General features: G+C 40.4%; 1 protein-coding gene across 1 annotated transcript in view; it reads right to left on the bottom strand.

The window, feature by feature from the left end:
* Positions 1-963: 963 nt before the first annotated feature.
* The window catches only part of PLCH1 (phospholipase C eta 1), a 71,614-nt gene continuing 46,174 nt past the window's right edge, over positions 964-26,403 (bottom strand). The window contains exons 10-22 of the mRNA XM_050902341.1: positions 23,505-23,612; positions 21,090-21,251; positions 18,281-18,352; positions 15,317-15,411; positions 14,518-14,615; positions 12,950-13,129; positions 12,746-12,853; positions 11,646-11,770; positions 11,107-11,191; positions 10,188-10,334; positions 9,709-9,788; positions 6,778-7,138; positions 964-3,065 (exon numbers count right to left, since the gene is read on the bottom strand). Coding sequence (XP_050758298.1) covers positions 964-3,065; positions 6,778-7,138; positions 9,709-9,788; positions 10,188-10,334; positions 11,107-11,191; positions 11,646-11,770; positions 12,746-12,853; positions 12,950-13,129; positions 14,518-14,615; positions 15,317-15,411; positions 18,281-18,352; positions 21,090-21,251; positions 23,505-23,612 — 3,723 coding nt within the window. The remainder of the gene's footprint in view (positions 3,066-6,777; positions 7,139-9,708; positions 9,789-10,187; positions 10,335-11,106; positions 11,192-11,645; positions 11,771-12,745; positions 12,854-12,949; positions 13,130-14,517; positions 14,616-15,316; positions 15,412-18,280; positions 18,353-21,089; positions 21,252-23,504; positions 23,613-26,403) is intronic.

Here is a 26,403-nt window from a genome sequence, read left to right as displayed (position 1 = left end):
AAAAAGATGAAGATGGACAGTCAAAATAGTTACTCTACCGTGTCAGCTTTAAATATTCCACTGACTGTCAACAATTTAGCAATAAAATTACAAATATACATAAAACAGATCTGCTACTGTACTGAAGCTACACACACAACCAATAGCAAAAATACGTAACAAAATACGTAGAAATTAAGTGTTTTCCATTCATAAATGCAGAATTACTCCCACACTCCACTCTGTCCTGAAATGAGCATTCAACACGGTTACCAAAAAGGAAGACAACTCTCGTTATACTTCATAGAGCAGGCAGAAGACAAACCTACACATTACTCACAAATTTGGACTAACCCTAATTCTACAAATGGTTTGCTGTAGAATCATAGTTCATACATGGAAACATGTAAAATTAATATTAACAATTAAGTACGAGTCAGAGTGAAAACAGCGATGCTAATGAAGGGTCCCATTCCGAGACCGCTGCTTGTTGGGCTGCATGAGTCCTAGTTCAGCAGCCTAATCCCAAGGACATTATCAATAGCAGAAAGCACTATGCTTAGTAGAATTTGCACAAAAGGCCAAAAGTGATCACTAAAAATGCTTTTCCAAACAGTAGGATAGGACATCAGGAAAACAGAATACTGTTGCATTCCTTGCAATGTTAGGCTTTTGAGCACAGATGTGCTCAACTTAAAAATGACATACATTACAAATACAAAATGCTACAAATGCTTACTGCATGCAAATAGTCCCCAGACTACTTCACTTAATTTCTAAATGAAAGTAATAGATATATAAGGATGGAGCACGGTTTCTATTTACATAAGCTTTGACAGGAAAGGGCACATTAAATCATGACTGAATCACTAGCACAAAATTGCATTTCTAAATAATTTAAACCCTCAAAACAGTATTTCTTGCTAAAAATCCTTCATTTCAATGAAATAGTTTGTAAACACTGAAGATGTACATTTATACAATCTACAGTCTCAGCAGGAAATAAATTTCAGGCTTATCATCACTACTGGGTTCCAGCTGCAGAACAGAATCGTGTGTATACAACTGGTCGCTACAGCCGTAGTGCAAAGCAGCGCACGCGCCCTCCGGTATTCCTCGGCCCTCCACGTCCTCCCCAGGGAAGCCATTCAGGTACCTGGCTATGTACGAGCCCGTTGAATGCCTGTTGATAACGCGAGGAGATGCTGAGGGCTTGTTCCGAAGGACGACCCCTGCTATGCTACTTGTGTTAGAAGATTTTTGCTTGCTGGCGGCCTCCTGCCTCTCCTTGGCACGGGTGGCTATATTCCGCACTCTGCTCTGGCTTCTGGATGAGAGTTTTCTGACCAGCGCTTTTGGGCAGTCTTCATCAATCTGCCTGGAGTATAGCGTTTGATGGCTGTCCTCCTGGTCCAGGGACACCAGCTTCCTCAGCTGTTCTGTCAGGGCATCTGTAGAATGTGGTCTCATATTCTTCATAGCAGCAAGTTTCTTGTCTCTCATGCCTGACGAAATAAAGCTCCTACTTATGTATTGATACTTACTTTCAAAATTGCAGGAAATATCCTCTGATGTCAAGTCACCAAGACTCTTGGATTTGCAAGGGCTAGTCTGCTTCATGGCTGAATGAGGCGGGAAAGCCAAAGCATTTTTGAGCACCGGTGAGGGTATGTTGAGCTGGGATCTCTCAGAGGTACACATTACATTTTTCTGCTTATCTGAACGATGATGATACAAAAAGCCAACATTTTCACACATTGGAAAAGGGAGCTGAGTCCCTGCAGTCCTGATATTATCCAAGCAGTCCAGGGCAGCAGCACAGAGCTCAATGGTTGCGCTATTCCCACAGGTCCTCTCACCACCATGCCCAGCGTCCTGCTTTTGCCTCAATTTCAAAGGGGAAGCCAACTGGCTCATGTCTTCCCTTTTGTACTCACATGCAGTTACCAAGAGATCTTGAGAATCCCCATCTACTTCTACAAGACTGCTGCTTTCTGAATTTTCACCTGTGAGAGGGTCAACAAGCGTCTCCTCAAAGATGAGGCTATTGGAAGCAAAAGAACTGGCAGACTCAGGGGCTTCCCAGCTTGTTCCACGTTTTCTTTTGGGATTTGCATTTAGCAAAGAGAGAGGTGAAGGAGAAGGAGAGCTAGGCAAGTTATTTTCTATACTATTTAACTTTTTCTTGCAAACTAATTCACTGTGGGTCTTACACTCAGAAGCCGGTGTAAGAGTTGCCTCATGGATAATTGTGTACACAGAATACTCTGCAGTCTCAGGGCTGGAGAACATGGTAGTATCTGGAGTTGAGAATAAAGGGGATTTGATGGATTTTGTGGTAGTAAAGTGCTTACAGGGACTGTTAAGATCCGGGGTAAGCATGTGTGGGTGTGTAGCCATCATACTGAAGGTCTGGCTGCTAGTGCCGTGGAGGCTTGAGACAGCGGTAAGATTAGTTTGGTCACCTGTGACATCAAACTGTCCGATCAGAGCTGAGACAGCGCTATCCATCTCGCTCTCATTTGCTAAAGAAACTTCATCTATAAGGCGAGAAATGTCACTGTCTTGCATGGTTAAAGTGGAGTGCAAATCAGGAGCATTAGAGCAAATGGTAGAAGAACTATCGGTCAAAGAAAGAGGTGCTGCAGTGTTCTTCTTGATGATGTCATATTTGTGATTTTCCATCTCTACTTTTTGAGAAAGGGAAATCCCCACAAGAGTTATTTTCTCCTCCTTAGACCCTTTTGTGTCATCTTCCTTTTTACTGTCTGCACAGTTTTTGTCACGTGTTTTTTCTGTGGAAAGTTCAAAATCGGAGTCTTGCATTAGAGGGACAGTGTCATCAGAAAGATTATTTTCCTGATAGTCTATGAGGCAATTTGTTTCAGCCACACCACTTGCAAAAGCTAAATTTTCAGGTTGCTCCTGTAGAGGTGGTACTAAGGAGTCAACTGCAGTCTCCTTCTGGTCATTCTCCTTCTTAAATTGAGATGCCAAATTTGAAGTATTTGCTGTTTTCTCAGAACATGGAAAAACAGATTCTTTCAAGTTTGTTTCCTTCTCATTTGTATTGTCATCACTGTTGGCTAAATTAAATAAGAAACATATTAGTTGCATACAATATTGTGTTCTGTTTATTAACAACTATTTTGTCCTCAGACAGACAAATGGAGAACGCAAAATTAGGTATAGTTGTGACAGAACTTAATTATGGGGTTGTGCAGGTTTAGTACAAATTATCTGAGTGATATGAATAAATGGAAAAATACAACTGCAGGCACTTCATTGAAACTTCCTTTGAATGTCTATTACATCAAGCACATGATGTAATATTTGTTTGCAAATAATGTTAATGAGGTACCATATCATAGCTTGCACATGGTATTACCTTCAGCTGTGTCCTATTCAGATTTGTACTATAAAGAAGCATGGCAATAAAGACAGAACAAAACAGCTCTGTTAAAAAACATAATACTTTGAAACAAGATGCATGCTTAAAAGAGCTGAGTAAAAAGCATCAAGTAGATGGACTCCAGCCTGTTTTATACATGTAGTTATTGCAAAGTGTTACAATTTAAGGGTTTCATTTTTGATCTTCTACCAGCATACTGCATTCATGAGAGCAAGACTTTGAATTCCTTGACAAATATGCATTAGACATTTTCTCCACCAAATCTTCTTACTTGTCTTTATATGCCAAATCTGAGCTCCACGACTCACTCCTTTGGAGCTTTTAATTAAGCAGGGACTATAGAAGTAAGCTTGGCATAACATATACTGTTTCTAACATTTGCTAGAAATCAGGTACCCTCGGAAGAAACAAGAGAAGCCCTGATCATTCATTAACAGTGAGTGAACCCCCTCGGTGGAATAAGAACTGTTTCTAATGAACATGGTATTAAATGCTGATCTCCAAAATCTGAAGTTTCCCAAGCTTTCCAGTGCTCCTAGATAAGGATGGAAGAGATGTACATTTCTTTGATCTGCAGATTTTTTTTTTCCCCAGTAAAGAACAGAGGAGAAAATGGACAGCACGCTGTCCACTTGGCATAATTCCAATTGAGTCAGTAGAGGTATGTTCAGCCATAGTATTTTAGCAAGAAAGATCTCTGTTGGACAGCCAGCCTTTTCCATTCTTCATGGCATCCTGCAATAACAAACATTTCATCTGACTAGTACCTCCCTGAGGGTGAAGCCACCTCCCAGTCTGAAATATTTGGGCTGAACTGACTTCCTGAGAATACCCAAGTCTATTCCTGTACACGCACAAGGCTGTGTTGTACCTTTTCTTACCATGATTCAAGGTAAGTGCTTCCACAAAAAAAAGGGCCCGGGTTGCTTTTCTCTATGTCCACCACTAAGCCATGGATGACCCCGTAGCACACGGAAGGGAAAAGGTCCCTCGGGGACAGGAGAGGACTCCATCTGGAATTTCATCTTCATGTCTCATTTCTTTACATCTAAGGTGGCCAGTCCTCCTCCATAGGGGTTATGAAGCAAGCCTTAGAGCTTGCCGTTAGAGCAAGAGACTCTAACAGACAGGGTCTAGTCCTCTCATAGTTAGAAGGGGCAAGATTCATTCCCGGTGACAGCTTTTTAGGTCATCCCACCAGGGCCTGTGTTTTTTGCAAAAGTTATTTTGCTATAAGTGAATACCTGTGACCTCCAAAAAGTGTGGAAGTTTCTTCTAAAAGAATTTTGTGTCTTTTTCTGTAGCATCTTTAGGAAGAAATATCTAAGAAATTATTACATCTGTTGTGAAGAATGGCTGAGCTGTATCATCTCCACAGGCTTATCTAGAGGATCTTTCAATTTAAAATACAGCATTTCAGAGTCAACTTCCTTTACTAGGAATATCCTTTTTCGTGTCTACAGTTTCTTCTCAGGGTGGTAGAAGAATTGGTTTGATTTTGCTTGCTGTTTCTCCTAAGTAACCTGTTTTACAAGGTGATGTGCAGATTATCCATTCCTTCAAAGCCACTAATGTGGGCAAGTAGAACAAAGGTGGCTTAACAACACATTCTTATCTGTGCCCAGTAGTTCTTCTATTATAGGTTGGCTCCTGTGGATGCTGGAAGCTGCTGCTCCATAGCTGAAAATATTCAGAGCAGAGCAGCATTTCTGTCACACACACCACCACCCCCCCCACCAGCCAAGAGAGGTTCTCGGTGTGCTCTCTGCATCTTACCAAGGAAGACAGACGGTGCTTCTGGCTGTCCTGCGCCAGCTGTAAAAGAGCCCTGCGGGACTAACTGCAGAAACGCTGCGCTGTCAGAACTGACCAGAAGCTGAGGATCGGGCTAGCCCTGCAGCCTCATGGGGACAGCCTGTATGAGTGTACACGCTCTTCCCAAACAAACAAAAAACAGCCCCTGTCCTGGTTTCGGCTGGGACAGAGTTAATTCTCTTCTTAGTAGCTGGTACAGTGCTGGGTTTTGGATTTAGTGTGAGAATGATGTTGATAACACGCTGATGGTTTAGTTGTTGCTAAGTAGCGCTTATCTTAAGCCAAGGACTTTTCAGTTTCCCATGCTCTGCCAGCAAGCAGGTGTGCAAGGAGCTGGGAGGGAGCACGGCCAGGGCAGCTGACCCGAACTAGCCAAAGGGGTATTCCATACCATGGAACGTCATGCCCAGTTTATAAACTGGGGGGAGTGGGCCGGGACGGGCGGATCGCGGCTCTGGCATCGGTCAGTGGGTGGTGAGCAATTGCATTGTGCATCACTGGGGTTGTTTTTTCTCTCCTTCCCCCCCCCTCTTTTTTGTTATATTCCTTTTCATTACTGTTATTATTATTATATTTCATTATTACTATTGTTAGTATTATATTTTACTTTGGTTATTAAACTGTTCTTATCTCAACCCACGAGTTTTACTTTTTTTCCCCTCTTTCCTCCTCCTCACCCCACTGGGAAGGGGGAGGGGGAAGCGGCTGCGTGGTGCTGAGTTGCTGGCTGGGGTTAAACCACGACAGCCCCAAAAAGCAGTATAGACGCCCCAGACTAGGGACAAGCTCAGGGTGGAGACAGCAGGTCTAGTGAATTACAGCCATTGTATTCAAAGCTTCCTAGACTTACTGAAATATTCCAGTAAATCAAATATTAGGCAGGTCAAACACTCTAACTTTGCTGTAGTCATGGGAATAACTGGATTTCAAAACCAGGACTATTATTGCTGAATACACTTAGAAAAAAGCTATTTTAAGAATTATATTATCGATACACAATACAATTTAAGACCAAGATTTTATCCTAACATATGCTTTCCATATAAATTAATCAAATTAAGTAACCTAGCAAGACTGTTGCTAAGTTTGACCTACTTTTACCCCTTTTACATCTATTTACATCTATTTGAAAGCCTGCATTAGTCTTTACACACATTGTTTCCAAAAACATATGCTGCATGCTGTTCTTCCTCCTTGAAAATGGGGAGAGAAAACCCACCACGCCAGCAGCTCTGTTTCTATAAGTAAAGGGACAGTAGCAAACCAGAAATTGATGAAGCGTAATTGAAGGTTGGTTCTTAAATTACGAAAATAAATTTGGCAAGTGTCCTTTTAAGAGCATTTCCAGAAATTACTGTAATTCATTTGCCTAGTTTGGACAGCTTTCCAGGGTGTCACTTATCAAAGAGTTCAAGGAGCTGTTGAAATACTACAGTCTTAAGCATATGTAATTCAGCCCAGCAACTCTTATTTGAGTTGAATAAAACTACGTGCATAGGGACTGCAGAACTAAGCCTTTTAATAGACTATTTCAACTTACTACATCAAAAGTAATTTTGGAAGCATCTTACCAGATGCGTTTTCTTTTCCTTTGGCATCTTGGGCAGTTTCATCTTCTGGGCACGGCAGTCCTGCAAGAAGATATTTGTCCACAGGCATAGAAGCAGGACGTGCTTGCAAACTCCGGCTTGTACGCCTTACAACTCCTTCTTTGTCTTTCAAGTCTATTGGTTCAGATGCACTGTCTTTAATTTCAGTAGCTTCCAGGAAACCCATCTTACTTTTCTTTCTACCTTTTGCTGGTGCACTGGCTGTGCGCCGGAGAATTCGATCACCAATAGATCGCTTCCGTACATAGTGCCCGCTGGTTTCAGCAGAATTGTGCTTAGGGTTCTTGTTAAACAACCCTCTGAGTCCTATCAGCTGCTTATTCTGAAAGGAAAAAAGAATAACCACAGTTTTGAGTGAGTTCAGACTATTATATAATGAGTACAATGAAAAGGGTTGCTTTCAGAGTATTTATGAATGATGAAGACAAAGTTAAAAATGCAGCAAAGCAAAAATTCACACCAAGCAATTCGCATCTACTCTGACCAAGGAACTATCAGCATAGGTCTCCATGAATTCATGCATGTCTGTATTTCTCCCCATTAGGATGGCAGCCTGCCACAATTACAGGAGAAGTTTGCTCAAAGCCTCCTAATCTGAGATGACAAGACTGTAACAAGTGTACTGCAGTGACAGGCTACACATTAACTTGGAGTTTTATGCATGGGCTTCATCAAAGCAATATTCAAATGTTTCAGAGTCTGAATGAAGAATGATGTAAGTTTGGTAGTTGCAGATCATGCGATTAGGAACCATTCAAAAAACCTGTGCCCAGCAAGTGCATGCTAATGAAGTCTACCTTTGTGGCTCCTAGAAAGTGCAATATTGTATAACTGGGATTGAGGATTAAAGGGCTCCACTGAAAGGCAAAAAAATGCAAGTACATTTGGCTAATGTTTTCAAGACTGTGATACAAGCAAATAAGGTAATAGTACATCAGCTGTAAATATAACCCCTCTACAGCAAATAATTTAAAACTATTTATTAGTCTAATGTCAGTGTCTCTCAAACTTGTCCAGATATCCTCACTTACAAGGATGCAAATGTGCATTCAGCTTTTGTTTGTACATTAGAAAAAATAATATAGCCCATCATTATGGCAAGCATTAGGTGAACAAAGTGATACAGAGATCAAGTCTCAATGAGTTTTCCCCCCTGCCCTTCTTTTGTCCTTTTGTTTTCCCTATGAAGCTATTCTTTACTATTTTTCTTGAGTATATTTCTTCTTTGAAGAGCACATGAGCCAAGAGCAATAGCCAAACAGGCTCCCCTACAGACTATCACCAAAACTGTATGTGATTTCACACACGTACCCAGATGTGTACAGATGTAGGAATACATTGCAGATGCATTCCAAGCTGTTTACTACGGCTTTTCTTTTTACACTGATTTAGGACTACCAGTCTACCTTGAATACTAAAAGCTTCTCTTTGCGCACAGAACATGCACAGGTCTGGTACAGTCAGTGCTGTTCCCTCCACCGCCTTGCCGCTGTCCTCCCTTGCAGGAGGAACATTTGTGGAGGCAAGAGCAGACGAGTACACTGAAACGCTGGTCCCTGTGCTGAGACAAGGATGCCAAGAGCGAGACAGACATCTAAGTGCTTTACAGAGCCATCATTAGATCATTCAGTGATCTAATGGGATTAGTGAGGATAAAGGTAGTGGTGTTAAGTGATGATCTGGACTATACCAAATCTCAGCCCCTAGGCCTTGTCTATGCTGTTTTCTATCTCTGTTCCACTGAGCTTTCCTTGGGTGCTTGCAGAACTGTGGTTTTACATATTTGACATGACATTCTCTGCATCCACTCTCAGAAGGGAGAAAGACAGAGGGCTAACTGTTTTTTTCAACCCATACCCTTCATAAAGGTGGGGGGGGGCGTTTGTGGTTTTTGGTGTGTTTGTTTTTCCTTTTTTTAAATCACTACAAAGGGCTATTTTATTTCAGCATCCTGTTGAATATAGCCTTAATTTCTTCGTGCTAGTTATCTCCAGTGACCTCTTGCAAATTCCTCATGAAGACAGTTGAAGCAGAAATGCAGAGAAAAAGCACCGTGCTTTTACTTTCATTTTAAAAACGTTTTAAAATTAGTAATCTTTCAGAAAAGCAAGATGTATGCACTAAAACCTAAAAGATTTAAAGCTAAATTAGCTGCTAAAAATAGCTTGTCAAATTACCATGTTCTGGTGCAGTTACAGTTCTCAAGATTTACTTCTAAAATAAAATTAGTTTAGTACACTGAAGAAATGTACTTACTGTATCTAGACATGATAATTATTAGGTGCTAACAGTAAGAATATTCATAAGTACATGCATGCTAAGACTGGAGTAACAGTATGTTATGCTTTCCTTGCTGATTACCTGCAAGGAACCCCCCACAGACTATGAGCTACATCCTTCTGCTTCCTGAGCACTCCGACAGAAGCATGTCTGCGCTGTTATTGGGGTATCTCAGCTGGAGAGAGCCAAGTGTTTTACTGGACATGGGTGTGCTGTGAACGGGTGCCCTGGCTCAGTGCTCCTCAGAGAAAACACTATGGATAAGGAACTGCATTTTGCTTCCTTGAGCATGCTGATGCTTAGCAGTGTATGTAGATGGCTATACAGATACGAGTATAAATGAAGACATCAAGTTGAGGGCAACAGAATCAGACATTGTGCTTTTTCATTGCTCTATGATCTGAATAATTTGTTTAAATTTTATTACTGATCAGTGCCAGAGAGAGCTAGGCACTGCTAATCCAATGTACAAAATGCCATGAACCTAAGCTGTAAGAATCATGTAGAAACCACACAAATCCTGTGAGGTTCTGTGGTATATTTAAATCCATTTTTATCAGAAGAATTGAAACAAAGAAGTCATAAAAGATGTAAATTTCCAGATATACCTACCTTTCCATAGATCTCATTTATGGTTATATGAACAAATATGGATGCTTCTGTCAGTCCTTCTAAATACACATGACGATAACCTAATACAACAAAAATATTGCACCACAAATAATCAACAGTTTGCATTTTGTGCACAACTGGCAATGACTGTCTATAAAAGTGAAATATATACAGTAAGCCACCTTATGCCTTTAGTAAAACTTATGTTCTCACAGGTTTTCCAAGCCCCTCAGTACAAACTGCCTCCAAGTTACAAATAAGACACCAGTAGTAATTTCCAAAAGCACAGACACCCAAACTCCTTCAGGTAATGGTGAATATACCACCCTAAGATACCAGGAGAATTGTCCAAGCTCATACATGAAGTCTCAGAGATATAAGCATATATCTTATGCTGATAACCTCATCTTAAAGTTTAAGTTCAAAGGTGTTTGTTCTTCAGCTAGATTTCTAAGTCAAGGAAAACAAGTGGGACTAACCAGGCACAAGACTGCTAAAGGCCAGAGTTCTTTGTCCAACGAAGTCTCGCCCAATAGGATCATGGTCCCAAACAAGAAATCGCACCAAAGCTATTTCGGGCATGTGGATGGTAAAAGTGAGTGTTTCCTCCCAGACAGGATTAAACCCTGTAAAACAAACAGAACAGAAATTTTGGAAAACAAGTCCACAGCAAGCGCTAGCCTCAATTTTTATGGTGCATAGCAAGAGGCATAAGAAACAAGCAGACCAAATACACAAAAGAAAACTCATTACTTATTGCTCATCTAGATCTAGGCACTCTCAGTCTCCATTATGCAAGTAATTAAAAGTGAGAGATCTGCCTCTCGGACTGCTTTTACAAACAAAATGGTTCTGGCTGGGTAGCTGGCAGGGATACCAAGGCAAGCTGTTGTTTTGCAGAACTATGGTAGGCTAAAGATAGACCAAAACAAACAGGAACTACCTTTTTTCCACATGGTTTTGCAACTGCCTATGAGAACTGATGGCCACCTCTCCTGCTGCAACAGGCTATCTCACTCTGTTATTCATCTCCTTCCCATGAAGGCTGAGGTGGCAGTGAAACCGCCCAGGACATGATTTGTTTTCATTGCATTTGAAGTTATACATGTATTTTATATACATTAAAAAAAAAAATATTTGGAACTTCTGCATAAATGAGATTTAAGAACAATCCAGGAGAAACATTGTGGTGAACAGTTCTTGTCCTTCACCTCTAGCTTGTCTGTCTCCCCACACCAGAAATTCTGTCTAGAAAGCAGAATTAATTTGTTAAAATACAATCATTTGATTTCATCAGACAAGAAGCTTTGCAGTTTAGAAAGTAATAACAGATACTGAATAATTTATAATTACTTAATATTTTACTCTAAGAAGAGGAAATCAGCTAGATTATCTTACCGTTGTCGTCAACCACCCTGGTCTGATCTTTACAGCAGTCAACAGGTAACCCAATAATTTCCACCTCAACAAAGGGATCTATTATCTATTTTTTTTAAAAAAAAAAGTATTTTAAAAGCAAGCCAATGATACAAATGAAAGTAAATTTTTAGGAAAATTCATGCAGAGAGTTAATTTAAATTCATATGAGAATTAAAAAAACCTTTGATTCACATGAATTTTAATGCAGCACAATCATGGGAAATGGCTTCATGAAGTATAAGTTGACATATGGTTCGTAGTCTCAAGAGCTATGGCCAGCTATGACTAATTTTCAAAAAAAGTGAAGTCACCCTCAAAATAGAAAACAAATCAGTTCTTAAACGTCATGTGTAGGATAGAGACTCTGTGGGAAAATGTAGTATTTAGTGATGAAAAGCTTGACAATATCTGAAATTTACTGGTGTATTTAGATAAGGAGAAAGTTTATTGGAGTCACATGCTGCCATGTCACTCCAGGACCCCTCATGGAAGCATCTGTTGGTATCAGAATATCTTACCTCTCCTCTGTCTCCTAACATTGAGTCAGGAGGCTTAGGCAGCTGCTGTCCACTGATGATTTTCAGAATAAGCTGCTTTTTAGGACTGGCAGGAAGTGGATCAGCAGAGTAGGGGTTGAATGTGCCTAAAAGACGGCAAGGAACGAGAAGGGCAAGGAAAAAGATACAGAGAATAAATATTGCCCCCCAAGATGCATACATATAGCCAAAATTCAGTCATAAGCAAGTAATTTACAGAATATGCAGCAGCTGTTCATTAATTTTGAAATTTCATTCCACTTTCTTACAACCTTTTCTGAGCTGAGCAGCCCTTGTTTATATGATTACAAGACAGAAAGGACCCCTCTAATAGTAGGGTTTTGCAAGACTACTTTGGGAAAAAAAAAACCACCTTCTTCTGTAAAGTAGTAGCTTCAAAAACCCCAATAGTTATCACCGGATCAGCACTCTGATCTTGTTTCTTGCACAGCTGCCCAGATGTTAACAAGAACAAGCAGCTAGGGTTGAGTAAGCCGCTTCCTGCAGCAGCAATGCCTGCTTCAAGTACCCAGACTTCCTCTACCGTTTCTCAAGTACCCTTCAATCAATGCCACTGCTTCTTCTGGCCACATTAAGAAAATTACGTAGAGACACAGGGGCACAATCGGATCCCAAATCCTCAAAATATGGAAGGACTGCCATTGCACAACACTGAAAACCACAGCTCCTGTACTAACAGCGTTTTGAGGACTGAACCAAACCCCTTTTAAAGGGAACAAAATAATTCCACTGACTTGCTTGAGAGCTGGACCAAGTCCTGGATACTTGGTCCTGGGCCACTGCACATACCTTTTTCTACTTTCTTGCAGTTGGCTATCCTAGGACCCCTTTTTCTTTTTTTAAGCACATATCAATAAGATGGAGCCCTCAAAACATAACTATAATAACAGCAAGAGATTGCATACTAGTACTTACACAGTCTGAGAGTTATGAATGCATGGAAATAGGAAAGATTCTATATATGTTCTTACTTTCCTTTCTTGTGTCTTCAAAACTTCACCATGAAGACACTTTCTGAAAGGCTTGACACTTACAGTAATAACTGTATAGTCGGACATTACCTTTGCACATCTGCTGAGGTTTGAGGACATAACCACAGTTGCCGTTTACCCTAAATTTTGCTTCATTTAATTGCATCACGCGTCCCTCAGACTGGTAGTTTAGTGCCACTGTTGAAAGAGAAAACTCAGGTGTCATTGGTAAAGTTAATACCTACTTAGCACATACACAAGAACTGGGAAGTAAGTTTGCTGTGCAACACCTACCTAACTGGCAACCAACATTCCAGTAAGGTAAAGGATTGAAATTGCTGGAGTCAATCCGATAGGCTGATGGATAGACCCTTGTAAGCTGTTTCTGGTTGTAAAGCATAAACTGTTCGGCCTTCTGCTGCACTGCTTGGTGGGCTCTCGTTTCACTGAATGATAGCACATTCCCTGTTGATCCTGTGTGTATTTTAAATCAGGGGAACAGGCGATTTAGTCCAAAGTTACAAGGATAGATTGTCTTGTCATATGCAAATCATGTACATTGCGTAACTGAAAGGCACCGGTTTCCCCTTCCAGGAGGGTCTTTTGTTCTACCCTCAAGTTTCCAGACTTAAAAGGAAAGCCAAGCAAGAGCTCAAGCTAATTGCTAGGGCCTTTTCTCCTGCAGAACCCCAGACATGACTGCTATGAAGAATCTCTAGAGAAATCTACTAATGGGCAGCATGATCAAAACTATCTTACTGAAGAGCTTACAGCCAGGGGAAAGAAGTGCCCAGCAGGGCTCCGATTTTGCTCTTGTCCTTGTAACACATTAATAGCAGCACTCAGCCCATTTCTCTCACACAAGTTTCTGCAAACTCATTCTTTCTCTAAATAATCCAAGCAATCTTTTCCAATTCATAAGTCTTCCCTCTGAAAATGTTATCCCCTTGGGCAGACCCCCTTTGATCAGCACTCTGGGAGAAAGACTGTCCAGAAGACTTTCCTAGGCAAGAGTGCCCAACTTTGAGGGAGCAGTTAGACCAACTCAACTGTACCATCTCTCCATGCCAATCTCCAGCTAGGATCAGGAAAGCACAAGATCTAGACGAAAGGCAGCAGCAGTACTGTGCTCTGATGAGCACGCCCTCCTTTCCAGAGGGCCACGAGCCATCAGATGGGTTCAGCAGTACCATCTAACTGCACCTGGACCTCCGGAAAAAGCTGAGCTGTATCTCAGCTCAGAATGACGAGACTGAATCTCTACAAGACTATGTTCTTATAGGATTTCTTGGACTCTGTTTCTCCACAGTGCTTTCACCCTCCTTAATTCTTCCCATTAAATTAGGAATTAATTTCATAGAATTACAGAATTTCATACACAGTTTGTTCATGTACATTTGGTGACCTTTCCTACAAATTCCTCTGCAACTTTCTCAATTTCCATTTTGCCTCTGACATGTTTAGTGAAACAACTGCACGCTTTCTGAACAGGGATCACATCTATTTATCACAACTGAAATCTATTACGTTACTAAATGCTACTTAAAATTGATAAAGTTAAAAGATCATGACGAATTCTATAAAACTGAAAACAGGAAAGGGTTCTCCTGAAAAACCCTCATTTTTAAAATTGCTACTAAAACATGAATGTCATAAGAAACCCAGGGAAAGAATATTTCCTAGGGAAGGAAAAGGTGGTGCTTTACTCTTTCTCCATAGTTAAGTAAAAGGAACAGGTAACTAACTACTCTGCTTTTAACACATCTTTGAAAAACAAGGGAAACCTTGAGAACACAGACATGTTTCCTAACCAAACAGAAAAGTGAAAGAGACATGTGCAAGTCTTGTGCCAGCAGCCTTACCGTCGTCTACTATATCCTGGGCTGCCACAGAGTTCGTGTACACCACTAGGTCAGACAGAGCTCGGCAGAGCTTCACTGTTTTTCTTCGACGAGCCAGTCTGCTGAGTTGTATTTAATATATAAAACAAATCAGGAATTTTTCAATATTTAAAGCATATTTCAATCCCTCTTTCTGTTCTTTTCATCAATAAGGAAATAAACAAATGTGAACAGGGAACCGCATGTGGCAAACCTCCTTAGAGGGCTCCGAGATGACTGTTCCCCTTGTACCTCTATAGTCACACTACACAAACAAAATTTTTCATTTAAAATATAATGAAATAGCTGCACATGGCTCTTCTCAACAAAAACAAGGCAGAAAACTTTAAGCTGTATCTGAAAACACAGCATTTCAGTGACAACAAATGCTTTCTCAATAGCACTTTTTTGATTGCTTTTTCTTTACATTCTCAGATGTAATAAAGTTGGCTGGGCTGTGATGTACCCTTATTTAGCCTAAACAGTTTTCTTTGAGCACTATTTACAGCATGCAAAATGTAGATTGGCATTTTTCCATTAGAAGAGTATTACTATCACACTTTCCGGTTTAAGGGTAATTGCTATTGGCAACCTATGAAAATCTACACAATCAAAATATCAGGCTACAGCAGTCACAGCAAAATATACCCCAACAGCACTGTCATAAATGACCTGCTCTTAAGAACAGACTTCCCTGAGGCAATGACATACAAATACTGATAGTAGTAAACATGCCTCTAGCTTTAACTGAGCTGTAAAACTATGGTGATTCATAGCTCACCTGTGGAGCTGCCCCGTTTCCTTCCCAGAAGAGTTCTGCTGGCTTTCTTCCTCATCTGATGCACTATGGTATTTGGATGCTGCCTTCACAGCCTTCTGTTGGGAAAGAATCAAGCACAGCTCTGCCAGTTTATGGGGTGGTTCTAGAAATTCACATCACAGTAATTAAGGTCAGGCGGGTGGGTGAGCTGCAGCAGGTTTACAGCACAGGACCAGTGTCCTACAAGGACACAGAATGACAACCTGGGGGTTTGACAGCAGAAAAACCTGGGTGGTACATCAAGTGTTTCCATACATGCAGAGAAGGAAAGCCAACACAAAGCATCTGTGCCCTGATGTCACTCCATCTGACTGCAAGGATCCAAGCCTGCAGCCACGGAGCAGGTTTATCTGCTGGCAAGCAGACAAATCCAAGCCTGAAGAGAATTATTTCTGCAAACTGGCCAGCCCGTTGCAGGCCACTGTGTATTCTGCAGCTTCCCTCCCCTGCTCCCTCCTGACGTGAGGACAACATTGCTCCACTGTCTCCAGTACACTGGGCACTGGTCCTACTGAAATTCTAATGAATCATATCATATTTAACTAACAGTAACACACAATAGGATCTAAATGTACAGTGCATTGCTTCCACCTACCTATGCTTCCCCTCCAATTTAGAAAGTTTAACAAATTCATTCATGAAGCTGAGAACAGAGTCTGGGCAAAATTTTCAATCGTCATCTTTCTGCTGCCTTTTGAGCCATACATACAAATATTCAAGTTATTCTAAGTTATTACAGTATACAGTAAAGAAAATAGCTATGATAAAAAGATTAAAATCTAAGAAGCGCCTTTTTTTCATAAGCACCTACTATTTAATACAGTTTCCAATTTCAACAACATTACATCTTTTGTAACACTAACTATAGCTTCAAGTGAGAGTTTCTTTAATTCCCTTCTCATCAAGAGGTAATTAACAATATAACTGAGAGCTCCTCATCCTTTTGCTCATATGGCTAATTGAGCACAGATTTCTTTTCTCCTGCTGTGATATACCAATAACGTACATAATTTAGTTTGCTGTGTTGAGTGCTGAAATAAAGTTGACTATATTGGAAATCATTTGCATGGTTTAGTTTGGAATCCGAAGGTCTGCACTGTGGCTGTTTCCTGCAGCTAACCTGCAGGAACTGCCAGCCTTAGTGTCTTTGTCCCTCCATTGCCAGTTTTTAAAAAGTTTATACATGGATACATTTGGCACAAGAGCTGGCTGAAAACATTGCAAGTCAATATCCCTGGGTGGATAATTCTGTACCTGCAAAGATATCAATAGTAACCATCCGTCCCAGGCATCCCTTTAGCTGGAAAGGCATAAGGGGGAAGTTATTGGACATCCTCTGTTGCCTCAGTCTACAATACAGTCATTATTTAAAAAAAAAAAAAAAAAAAAAAAAATCTATATATACTCTGTCTTATTTTTTTCCAGCAGAGCTGAAACGAATGGGCTTTCCAACCTGCAATATCCATTAGGATAACTAGTTGAAGTAATCAAATTATTGACATTCTTTCCAGCCCTCAGTGTAACCAGCAGCTTTTAGCGGCTGACTTTTGTCTGTGACATCTCATTCCACAGCATGTGTTTTCCCATCAGCGAGCACAGGTTACAATGTGAAGTGTCCACTATCATGTACAACAGGTACTTGCAGATCTCAACACATACCGAGTGAATAATGTGCACTTAGCTAAAGCTGCTGAAAGAAATATGACGACTTTAAATTGAGGTAAGCTTATAATCGAAGTGTAAATAGGAGTCCTGGTATTGTCTGCCTAGAGACTTTTTGATGGCTCCTAGCTGGCTTCAGGGCAGACGAGCTGGTGCCTGATTAAATTCTATGAGGTATTTCATAATTGCTGTTTTTCCTAAACTGCTGCTCAGATTATCAATTACAGAGTGTGCTCCCTGCTCAGCTGCAGCTTTCACCACGGATAGTGCTGAAGAGGAATACGGGCGCCTAGCAGGCTGGGGGCAGAGGAAGCCGCTGGTGGCACAGTGACTCGGCTGCAGACCTGCCGCATGCCCCTCTCACAATGAGCCTATCTGCTGATTTACTTGGTATCTGCTAATTGACTCTGGGAGGAAGGAAGCTTTCAGTTTAATCAGCTCATGCCGAGGCTACATGTTCAATAAATCCAAGCCTCAAGGCACTGTGGGAGTGTGGGAACAGGGGAGGTGGATGACAGGAACACATTTGTCAGGATATGGGAATGGGAGAAAACATGGGTGCACTGTCCCTTTTGGTGGCTGCTATCTGTCCAGCTGTAAAATGAAACCTCACGCTCATTTGAATTATATTAGCTCTTCCTTGTTCAACAGAGCCGCCACAGTGAAGACCCAGTGAAGCATGCAATTTGACCTAGCAGCTACACAAACATATAAATACTATATGCAAAACCATGAAGAGATCAGAAAAGATCACATTTTTACAAAGCAGGAGCCCAGAGCCAGTACTCAGTCACAGCAGTCCCTTAAAGCAAGCGGAAAGGCAGGAACAGCATGCTCTGCATGGCACTGCTCAGGGTATGAAACAGAGTAAAACTGGACCCCGAATGAAAAAAACATTGTCAGCTGTGTGGACACAGGTCTGGAAAACAAGAATACGCCAAGGCATTTGTCTACATTGCTCTTCTGCTGCTGCAAGTTTGATCAGAAAATCAGCAATTCCACATCACTAGTAAAGATGACCTTTTTGGTCAGACAAGATTTCTTTTTTTTTTTTTTGAGTTTGCATGATCATCTTTAAAGGGTTCTCTATACTGCTAGCAGCTAACATTCTTCTGAACAGCAATAAACACACCAAGTGTAATCACGTAGTCTTCCCTGAGTGCCCCATACACACCATGCTTGTCTCAAGCAATAAAATATACCCAGTGCCTCTAGAATGCTGTCAGACCTAGAACAGCAAACTGAGTCTCTCATTTTACTTACTTTGTGTTTACCAAAGTTGCCCATTAATGATCGACTATGAGACTTTTTTCCACCTTCTTTCACGTCCTGGTTCTGTGCAGAGAAAGTGCAATAAAAAGTGTAACTAGATACCTTCAGAAGTATCTTTAAAGAGTCTGCTACAGTCTCTAAAAGACATAGTTTCAACCGTAGTTTCATACAAGTTCTTGTCTGTCACCCTGATTCACTATTAGAAAAGTACAGTCATTGCAAGTGAGAATAAAAGTGAGTTAAAGTCTAAACACAACATCTGTGAACACAAATTGAAATCCAAAATCTCATTACAGGACTTTTCTAATTTCTTTATATACTTGATAGCTTAGCAATCCTCTAACAGTAAGGAAAAATATTAACACTCAAGACAACAACCAGCCATTTAGAAAAAACAGTCTAGCAAAAACAGGCAAGGAACAACAAAACACAACACCATTTGAAAGTGTATTTGAAAATAGCCACAAAGGGAAGGGGGAGTGGGCAGAATGTCCTGACAGATAAATGTGGACTTTTCATAGGCAGCCTGAAGTCCGAGTTTCACATTTATAGCCATGCCCCTAGACATCAGTTCGGCAAGTCCTGGCAGCATCTAGCTTTTTGTGTTAGAAAAGCACATCCTTTCATCTTCTAAAGACCAAAACAAAGACCTAAAGGTGCTGAAGAGTATTCCCCCAGCGTTTCAGCAAGTCCTATGAACTCCAGTTATTCCCTGTTCAGTGCTGAGTTAGAATTCACTTCTGGCTATCATAACAATATGGGCACTAGATGGTTTCTTCAGGTCCAAGTCAATAACCTCTGTATCTACGTTCAAAGATTTGTTCGTAGCTCAGGCTGAAAGTCTCTGCAAAATGTAGAAGGAAACCTTAGCAAATAAAGTACTTTTCTCCCTCAGATAAGAGTGAGAGTTGACCGTTTCAACAGCAAATCCAAACTAGCATCAGGCCTGACTGACAGTACCATACACATTGCCTTCCTCCCTCACCCCGCCAAAAAACCCACTTGATAATTACTGGAGATGAGTACATAAGCTTGCATTATGAATGTCTTTTTTTTTTTTAATATAATAGCAAATCTTTGGGAAAATGAAAGGCACATCAGTAATGAAGGAAAATGACCAGCAAAAATTTCCCAACAGATCCCTTTCTGATACATCAATTACACAGTAACTACTAGAAAAGAGCTTTACAACACCACCAAACAAAGCTAGCTAATGAGTTACAGAACTATCACACCATCACAACGTTTAACCATTTAGTTTTCTCCCATCTAGGTCAACAGTTACTATAAATTAATCTTCCAGTTGTTTTAACTTATTATTACTAATGGTTCAGCTCTGTATTGCTTTAAGACCCTTGGAAACAAGAGTCACATACAATAAGTCTTCACACAGGACTGTTGCAGCAAGGGAAGAGATCTCTAAATGTCCCTTAATAATTTAAAATAAGTCAATTAGAAAATTCTATCACTTAATATTATTACCTGACAGATGTTTGAATAACGCACTTGCATTACTGAAGTATTTTCAGTATTCTGGTCACGTCAATGGCATGTAATGGGTAATCTCAGGCATCATATCCAACACCAACATCTTATGGAAATTTGCATTCTTTAAACATAACTCCCTACCCCCTCAAATGCTATCTAGGGGCCAATCATTTTCCAGATACCAGGGAACATACCAAATGTAATTATTCTAACAAAATAATATTGAAATGGCTCATATCTGATCATATTTACTAACATGAGGAGTTTGCTCTCTGAAATCCCACTTTTCTGACCTCACGAAGGCCAAAGGGAACAGGCAAGCTGACTCTGCTCTCACACTGCAAAGCCACAGTCTGAAAATAACCCTTCTCTGTCGGGTCAGACGGCTTTGTCCTTTGCATTCTTACAGCCTCTTCCCACCACAACACAGCTTTCACCAGATGTCTCAAGCATCAGCACAAGCCAAGTATGTTTTCTGTAGTCAAGCCTGGCTTCAGGCAAAAGTCTCGTAGGTCCAGCCTCAGAGAAAGAGGTTGACAAGAGCTACATAAACCCTACAGAGTGGGAAGAAGGGCAGAAAGCAGAGCTATGCGTACTTGACCTTTAAGACTATATCAGTTACAGAGTAGGCACATCCCCCACAGAACAATTCACTCTGTATTTAACAAAACCGGGGTTTGCATCCGGTTCAGGTGAGAGTATGGTAACTGTGGATTCAAGGTACTGTTTATTGATATACTCAAAATTCCGACACATTTTACTGTTTTACAAAAATAGTTTGATGTCAAGAGGGGAAAGAAACATACCGTTCTTGATCTAAAACCGTCTAAAAAAAACAGTAATGAAAAAACAGAAGCTTGCTTAGGGCAGTAAAAGGACAATCTTGTGTTTTAGTGCTCTACAAAACAGCCATCAGCATTACAGGCAGACCAACACTTTCAGTTATCACTGCTAGTCTTGATAGGACGAAGGCAATTAAAAAAAAAAAAAAAAGGATATTTCCCCAATAACCTAGACACAAACCAAATTGCTTGACACATGCTTGCAATATTGGTAGTTACTGAATTAGTGACTTCCAAGTTTTACAAGGAATAAACCAGATCAGAACACATTGAAACAACATGCTCTTCACATTTGACCATTTATTCTCTCCTTAGATATTTTCCTGAAATAGTTCCAAGTTTTCATTTTGGATAAAACAAACTCTCAGAAGTTGTTCATAAGTTACCAGCTTTATCATCTGAAAAATGCGCAATACACATTGCACTGTCTAATATTCAACAGAGCATGCAAAGGGGAAAAACGCACATACCTGCTTCAGGTTAACATTTAAACCCTCATGAGTTGCCTTTAGCAGGGCTCTCACAGTGAAGCTGTCAGGATCTTCTTTGTCCCTGATTTGGGATTCTTTTATCAGAGATTCCAGTTTTGTTCTTATAAAAGATTCCACCTGGTGCTCAGTTGCACCATTACTCTGAAAGACATTAAGAAATCCAGTTAAAGTAGATTATTATGTCCCTCACTTCTGGGACAGCCTGAGGGAGCATTACACATGCTTCAGGCCACACAGCGCTCCCAACATTTCCTTTCTCTGTGCAAGAAAAAGCTTCTTGCATAATCCTGCCTAATTTTGCCTTTATTGGTGGCTTTTACTGCCATTTCCATTTTCCTTTTTCTCTTTAGTCCTCCTGACGCAACTTACGCTGCCTCACCCAAGCACAGTCCACTGCGTAGATCACCCCAGAACACAGCCCTGGTGTTAGCTCTTTGTTTCAAAACTGTCACAAGTCTGACCTTTGCTTTCAGAAGATGGCATGAATTCTCAGCTAATACACACTTCCTCCAAAATATCAGACAATCTAAGCATCATTAGATTCCTGCCCCAAACTGGAAGAAAGAGGAAGCAACTACTGTTAACAACAGTCATATGGACTATACAGACACAAACCAGTCTCTCATATAAGGCGCTTAAAATAGAAATGGATCTATAAAACAGTGTGCACCTAGCATTCCTCTGTCCATGGGGTGTGAGACCTCTCCTGGAGACAGGAGAGGAAAGCAACTGTTCTGTCCTAACATCTTCCATTTCTAGCCCCAAAAGACATACTGTGTTTTGCATTGGCTTTAAAGACCTAAGACACAATTTGGCAATCCTTCTGTTAAAGCATCATCTCATCAGAAGTGCTCAAGCCACGTTAGTAAAGTACACGTGGATTACACAGACTGCTCCTATTGAACAGCATGTGACAACAAATCAGGCATTACATTGGTTTCAGAACTGGTTGAGCAATCTTATCTCATCTTACTATACCCATAATTAGAGTTATGTTCATTCAATATACACTTTTTCCCTGAACTTAAACCTGCAGAATTTTGTACCTGTACTTAAAACCAATCATATTCCTAAAGATTTACAGGATTGGGAGCTTTCAAGCTTCCCCATAAATTAATACCAAATATTTCCAATTCTGTAGTAAACACTAACAGAAATATAACATTCTGAGTCATTGAGTAAGCTGATTTTATCCTATGCTTCAAGCATTTACTGCAAGGCTGTACTTCTGTATGAGACTGTCTTGTGGAACATATGGGTTGAATGACATCCAAGTGCAATCTAACCTCTAAATAATGAAGAAATGAATTAATCATGATTTTGTCCAGTAGCATAAAGGGGGTTTGTTTATCTAGGGCGGGGAGGGGGGAGGGAAACAGATCAGCCCTTCTGTGTGGTATACATGAATCCCTCAAAAGATGTTGCTGACACTGGCATTTTACCAGCATCAGGGTAGGGGAAGAACCAGCATAAACATATATTTCCTCTGAACCAGTTCAGATGGTGACTTCTGTTACCTGTAAAGCAAATCCCAAGCTATTCTGAAAAACCTTCAATTGCTAATAGCAGGCATAAATGATACAGACAAATTAAAACCTCAATATGTAAATCAAAACCAGTTAATGAGAACTACAGATAGGTGTTTCTGTGTGGCAACAAAGCAAACTCACTTGGCTACATTCAAAAGTAGAGATAAACATTAGACTTGCTAAATATTAATTTGAATTTGATCTATTCTTTCTGCATCTCCCTAGATAGTATTTTCTTTGTTCAACTGTTTTAACTGGTGAAGCAAGGCTGCCTCCTCACTAGAAAAAAACCACATTAGCCAGCAGGTGTGGATTATTAGCACTGCACACCAGTTTCAGTTTGTAGCAAAAAAAAAAGTGTTAATAACATTAACAGCCGAAAAATAAATGAGTTAAGAAACAAAGGGAATAGAAAGCAATCTTCAGTGTCAAAAAACAAGAAAAAGAAGGACTGAAAATAAAAATGTTTCACACCTCAAATTTTTTTTCATTTGTATGTCTCCTTTCATAATTTTCATCTAGCCATTGTGTAGCAATTCCATCACGCCATTGCTTTGAGTACTACGCATTTGTATCTGAAAAAAAGCCTAGCATGCTTATAGTGCTGGCATCAATGTTTTCAGTCTAGTGTACCTGAAGTACTTAAATCTGTTATTTATATGATTTGAAAGATAAAGTGTGCACTTCTGAACAATGTCATTCCATATCTAAATGTGGACTTACATAACTTCTGTACCTTAAGGACCTGACTTAGAAATCAAAGTTAAAAACTCTAATCTGCTAATAACTGTAAGTAGGATTACGGAGTATGCATGTAAGAAATGTAGAGATGTAACAGTTCTGGGAACTGTGTATATGCACATACATAGCAGGGCTTTAGTTTGCAGTCATCTTCAATTTCATCAGCGCTATCCTCATCTGAAACTTCTCCTTCCTCAGCATCTGCTCCAAGACTGTATGGCAACTTTTTACCCTAAAATGAGGAAAAAAATATTCACAATAAATGCACACATGGTCAGTGTTATTTAGTGCAAAGACCAAAATAGCCCATTCCGCAACTATTCTGTATGTAAATTGTGAACAGAGTTTAGAATTCGTTTTCAGAGAGCCTCAGGCAAACTGGTTCAAGGACCCAGATTATCACAGGTGATAATTTAAGTATTTCTGAAAGAGTTTGTTCCTGAAAGATCTTTGCAAGCTCTTCCAAAAAAAGCATACCACCTCCCACCTCTGGAGCAAGCCAACAAGTGTCCAAAAGATTTTTTAATTGACTCTCAGCTATTTCAGATTTACCTCTAGCAAGCAGACTGTTGTACGTTTAAAATAAAACTCTAAAAATCAGAAGCTGAGATTTTGTTATAGGCTCTTCATGAGAACGGAAAACGCAGACACAAAAGAACTCACTGCAAGCAGCCATCAACATGAAGGAAGTAGCAAAGCCTATTTTAATATTGCATGCTCATGCAAGAGTGTCGTCAGCAATCCAAAATGAGTTGCTAATCCAGTACTGTGAATGTCATATACCTACATTAGAAAGCAACTACTTTAACCAGATGTTGGAAACTAGACATGGAATTAGAGTGATGAGCACCAAACAGAGGTTATTGGCTACTTCTGTGTCGTGGTTTAACCCCAGCCAGCAACCAAGCACCATGCAGCCGCTCCCTCACTCCTCCCCGCTCCCAGTGGGATGGGGAGGAGGATCGGGGGGGGGAAAAAAGTAAAACTCACGGGTTGAGATAAGAATGGTTTAATAACTAAAGTAAAATAAAATACAATACTAACAACAATAATAAAAAATATAATAATAATAGTAATGCAAAGGAATATAACCAAAAAACCCACCACCACCCAAGAAAAGACAAGTGATGCACAATGCCATTGCTCACCACCCGCTGACCGATGCCCCAGCAGTGATCCACCCCTCCCGGCCAACTCCCCCCAGTTTATATACTGGGCATGACGTTCCATGGTATGGAATACCCCTTTGGCTAGTTGGGGTCAGCTCTCCTGGCCGTGCTCCCTCCCAGCTCCTTGCACACCTGCTTGCTGGCAGAGCATGGGAAACTGAAAAGTCCTTAACTTAGGATAAGCTCTACTTAGCAACAACTAAAACATCAGCGTGTTATCAACATCACTCTCACACTAAATCCAAAACCCAGCACTGTGCCAGCTACTAAGAAGAGAATTAACTCTGTCCCAGCCAAAACCAGGACATTCTGGTAAAAAAAAAAAAATAAAAAAAGAGGCTCTGACAGATTAATTATCCTTTTTAGAGCACTCATCTTTAATTCTCCTGCATGATCACTTATAGCGAAGCCCAATCACAGAACCTTAGAAATGTTGGCTATGGGACCTCTGAAGGTCTCTGGTCCAATCTCCCCACTAAAAGAGGGCCATCACCAGCTCCAGATGAGCTTTGCTTAGCCAAGTCTTGCAAACTTTCAAGGGTGGAGACTCCCCCAGCCTTCTGGGCAGCCTCTTTCCATGCTGCACTGCCCTCAGCTGAAAAAGCTTTTCCGGCCATCCAATCTGCACCTCCCAAGCTGTAACCTGTGCCCATTGCCTCTTGCTTTACCATCCGCTACTTAATAAATCACCTATTAAAACTCCCGTGTTATGACTTCTGTGTGTGTCTTCCTCACTGATTGCAGAAATGTGCAGTCTACCTGCTTCGTCAGTGACAGAGGCAGACAAGAATTATGCTCAGATTTCTGCAGAAATGAAGAGGACTGATTTATAGACTGCATTTTTAAATTAGTAACACTGCCCTGCTAATGAGTGGGTCAAATTCACTTCACGCTGGCATCTTTATACTGACTTAAATCCATGAGTATTATTAGAATTACTCTTCATATACACTAGCAAGATGAAAATTATGCCATTACTTGAAATTGTTTGGCTAATGAATCAATACTGCCTTTCAAAGGAAAATGTATAAAACAGAGCAAAAATAGCAGCAAAAAGATGAGAAACTGGCTTACTTCTCAAGAAGTCGCTGATTCCTAAATATGATTTTATCTTTTCCAACAGGGCTGCTTAAATTGAGCAGGAGACAGGAGACAGGGCTTTGTGTAAAGATACTGTGATGCTTAAAATACTATTCCTCACTCTGAAAATGTTAGCTCAGCTCCACTCCATTCTGTAACTACTGACAGGGTTTCAGCACTGTTAGCTGAAGAATGAAACTAAAGTTACAAACTCAAATGTGCTAGGAAGACCAGCTCAAAAGTTCATGTAAGAACAGCAGAGAACCAAACTTCTCTTGCCTTTTGTGCATTGACATAGTATTTCAAGCCAGGTTGGCTGGGTTTTGTCGCATGACTGACATTACATACTATTTTGTTTGACTCCCTAAAACATCAACACTACATGCTTCATAGTTCATTGACTAGCAGTTATACAAGAAAACTGATTCAGTGAAATTCAAAATCACAGTTGAGCACTCAAAGGTTTCCTAATTCATTGGGATTAATTCAGCTCTGTACTATACATTGAAATATGTTCAAACTAACATCAAACCAAAATTGTGAATCCTTGTAGCCAGCTTGAAACAGAGGATGGGGGGGGGGGGGGGGGGGGAAATAGTATCTCAAGAGCTCACAGCGAAGTAATTGCCCCCACATGTCAAAGTAAATTAGACAATCTAATAAGCCACAACTCCATTAATCATCCTCTCAAAGGTCTGCCTTGCATTTCTTTCTTATTACATCCATCTTGGTCTTTGAAATTCCTTTCAGATCAAATCGGTTTATACTGAGAGG

This window comes from Gymnogyps californianus, chromosome 10 (genome assembly GCF_018139145.2).
Source record: "Gymnogyps californianus isolate 813 chromosome 10, ASM1813914v2, whole genome shotgun sequence".
Classification (NCBI taxonomy): Eukaryota; Metazoa; Chordata; class Aves; order Accipitriformes; family Cathartidae; genus Gymnogyps; species Gymnogyps californianus.
This window is presented reverse-complemented; position numbering and strand designations above follow the sequence as displayed.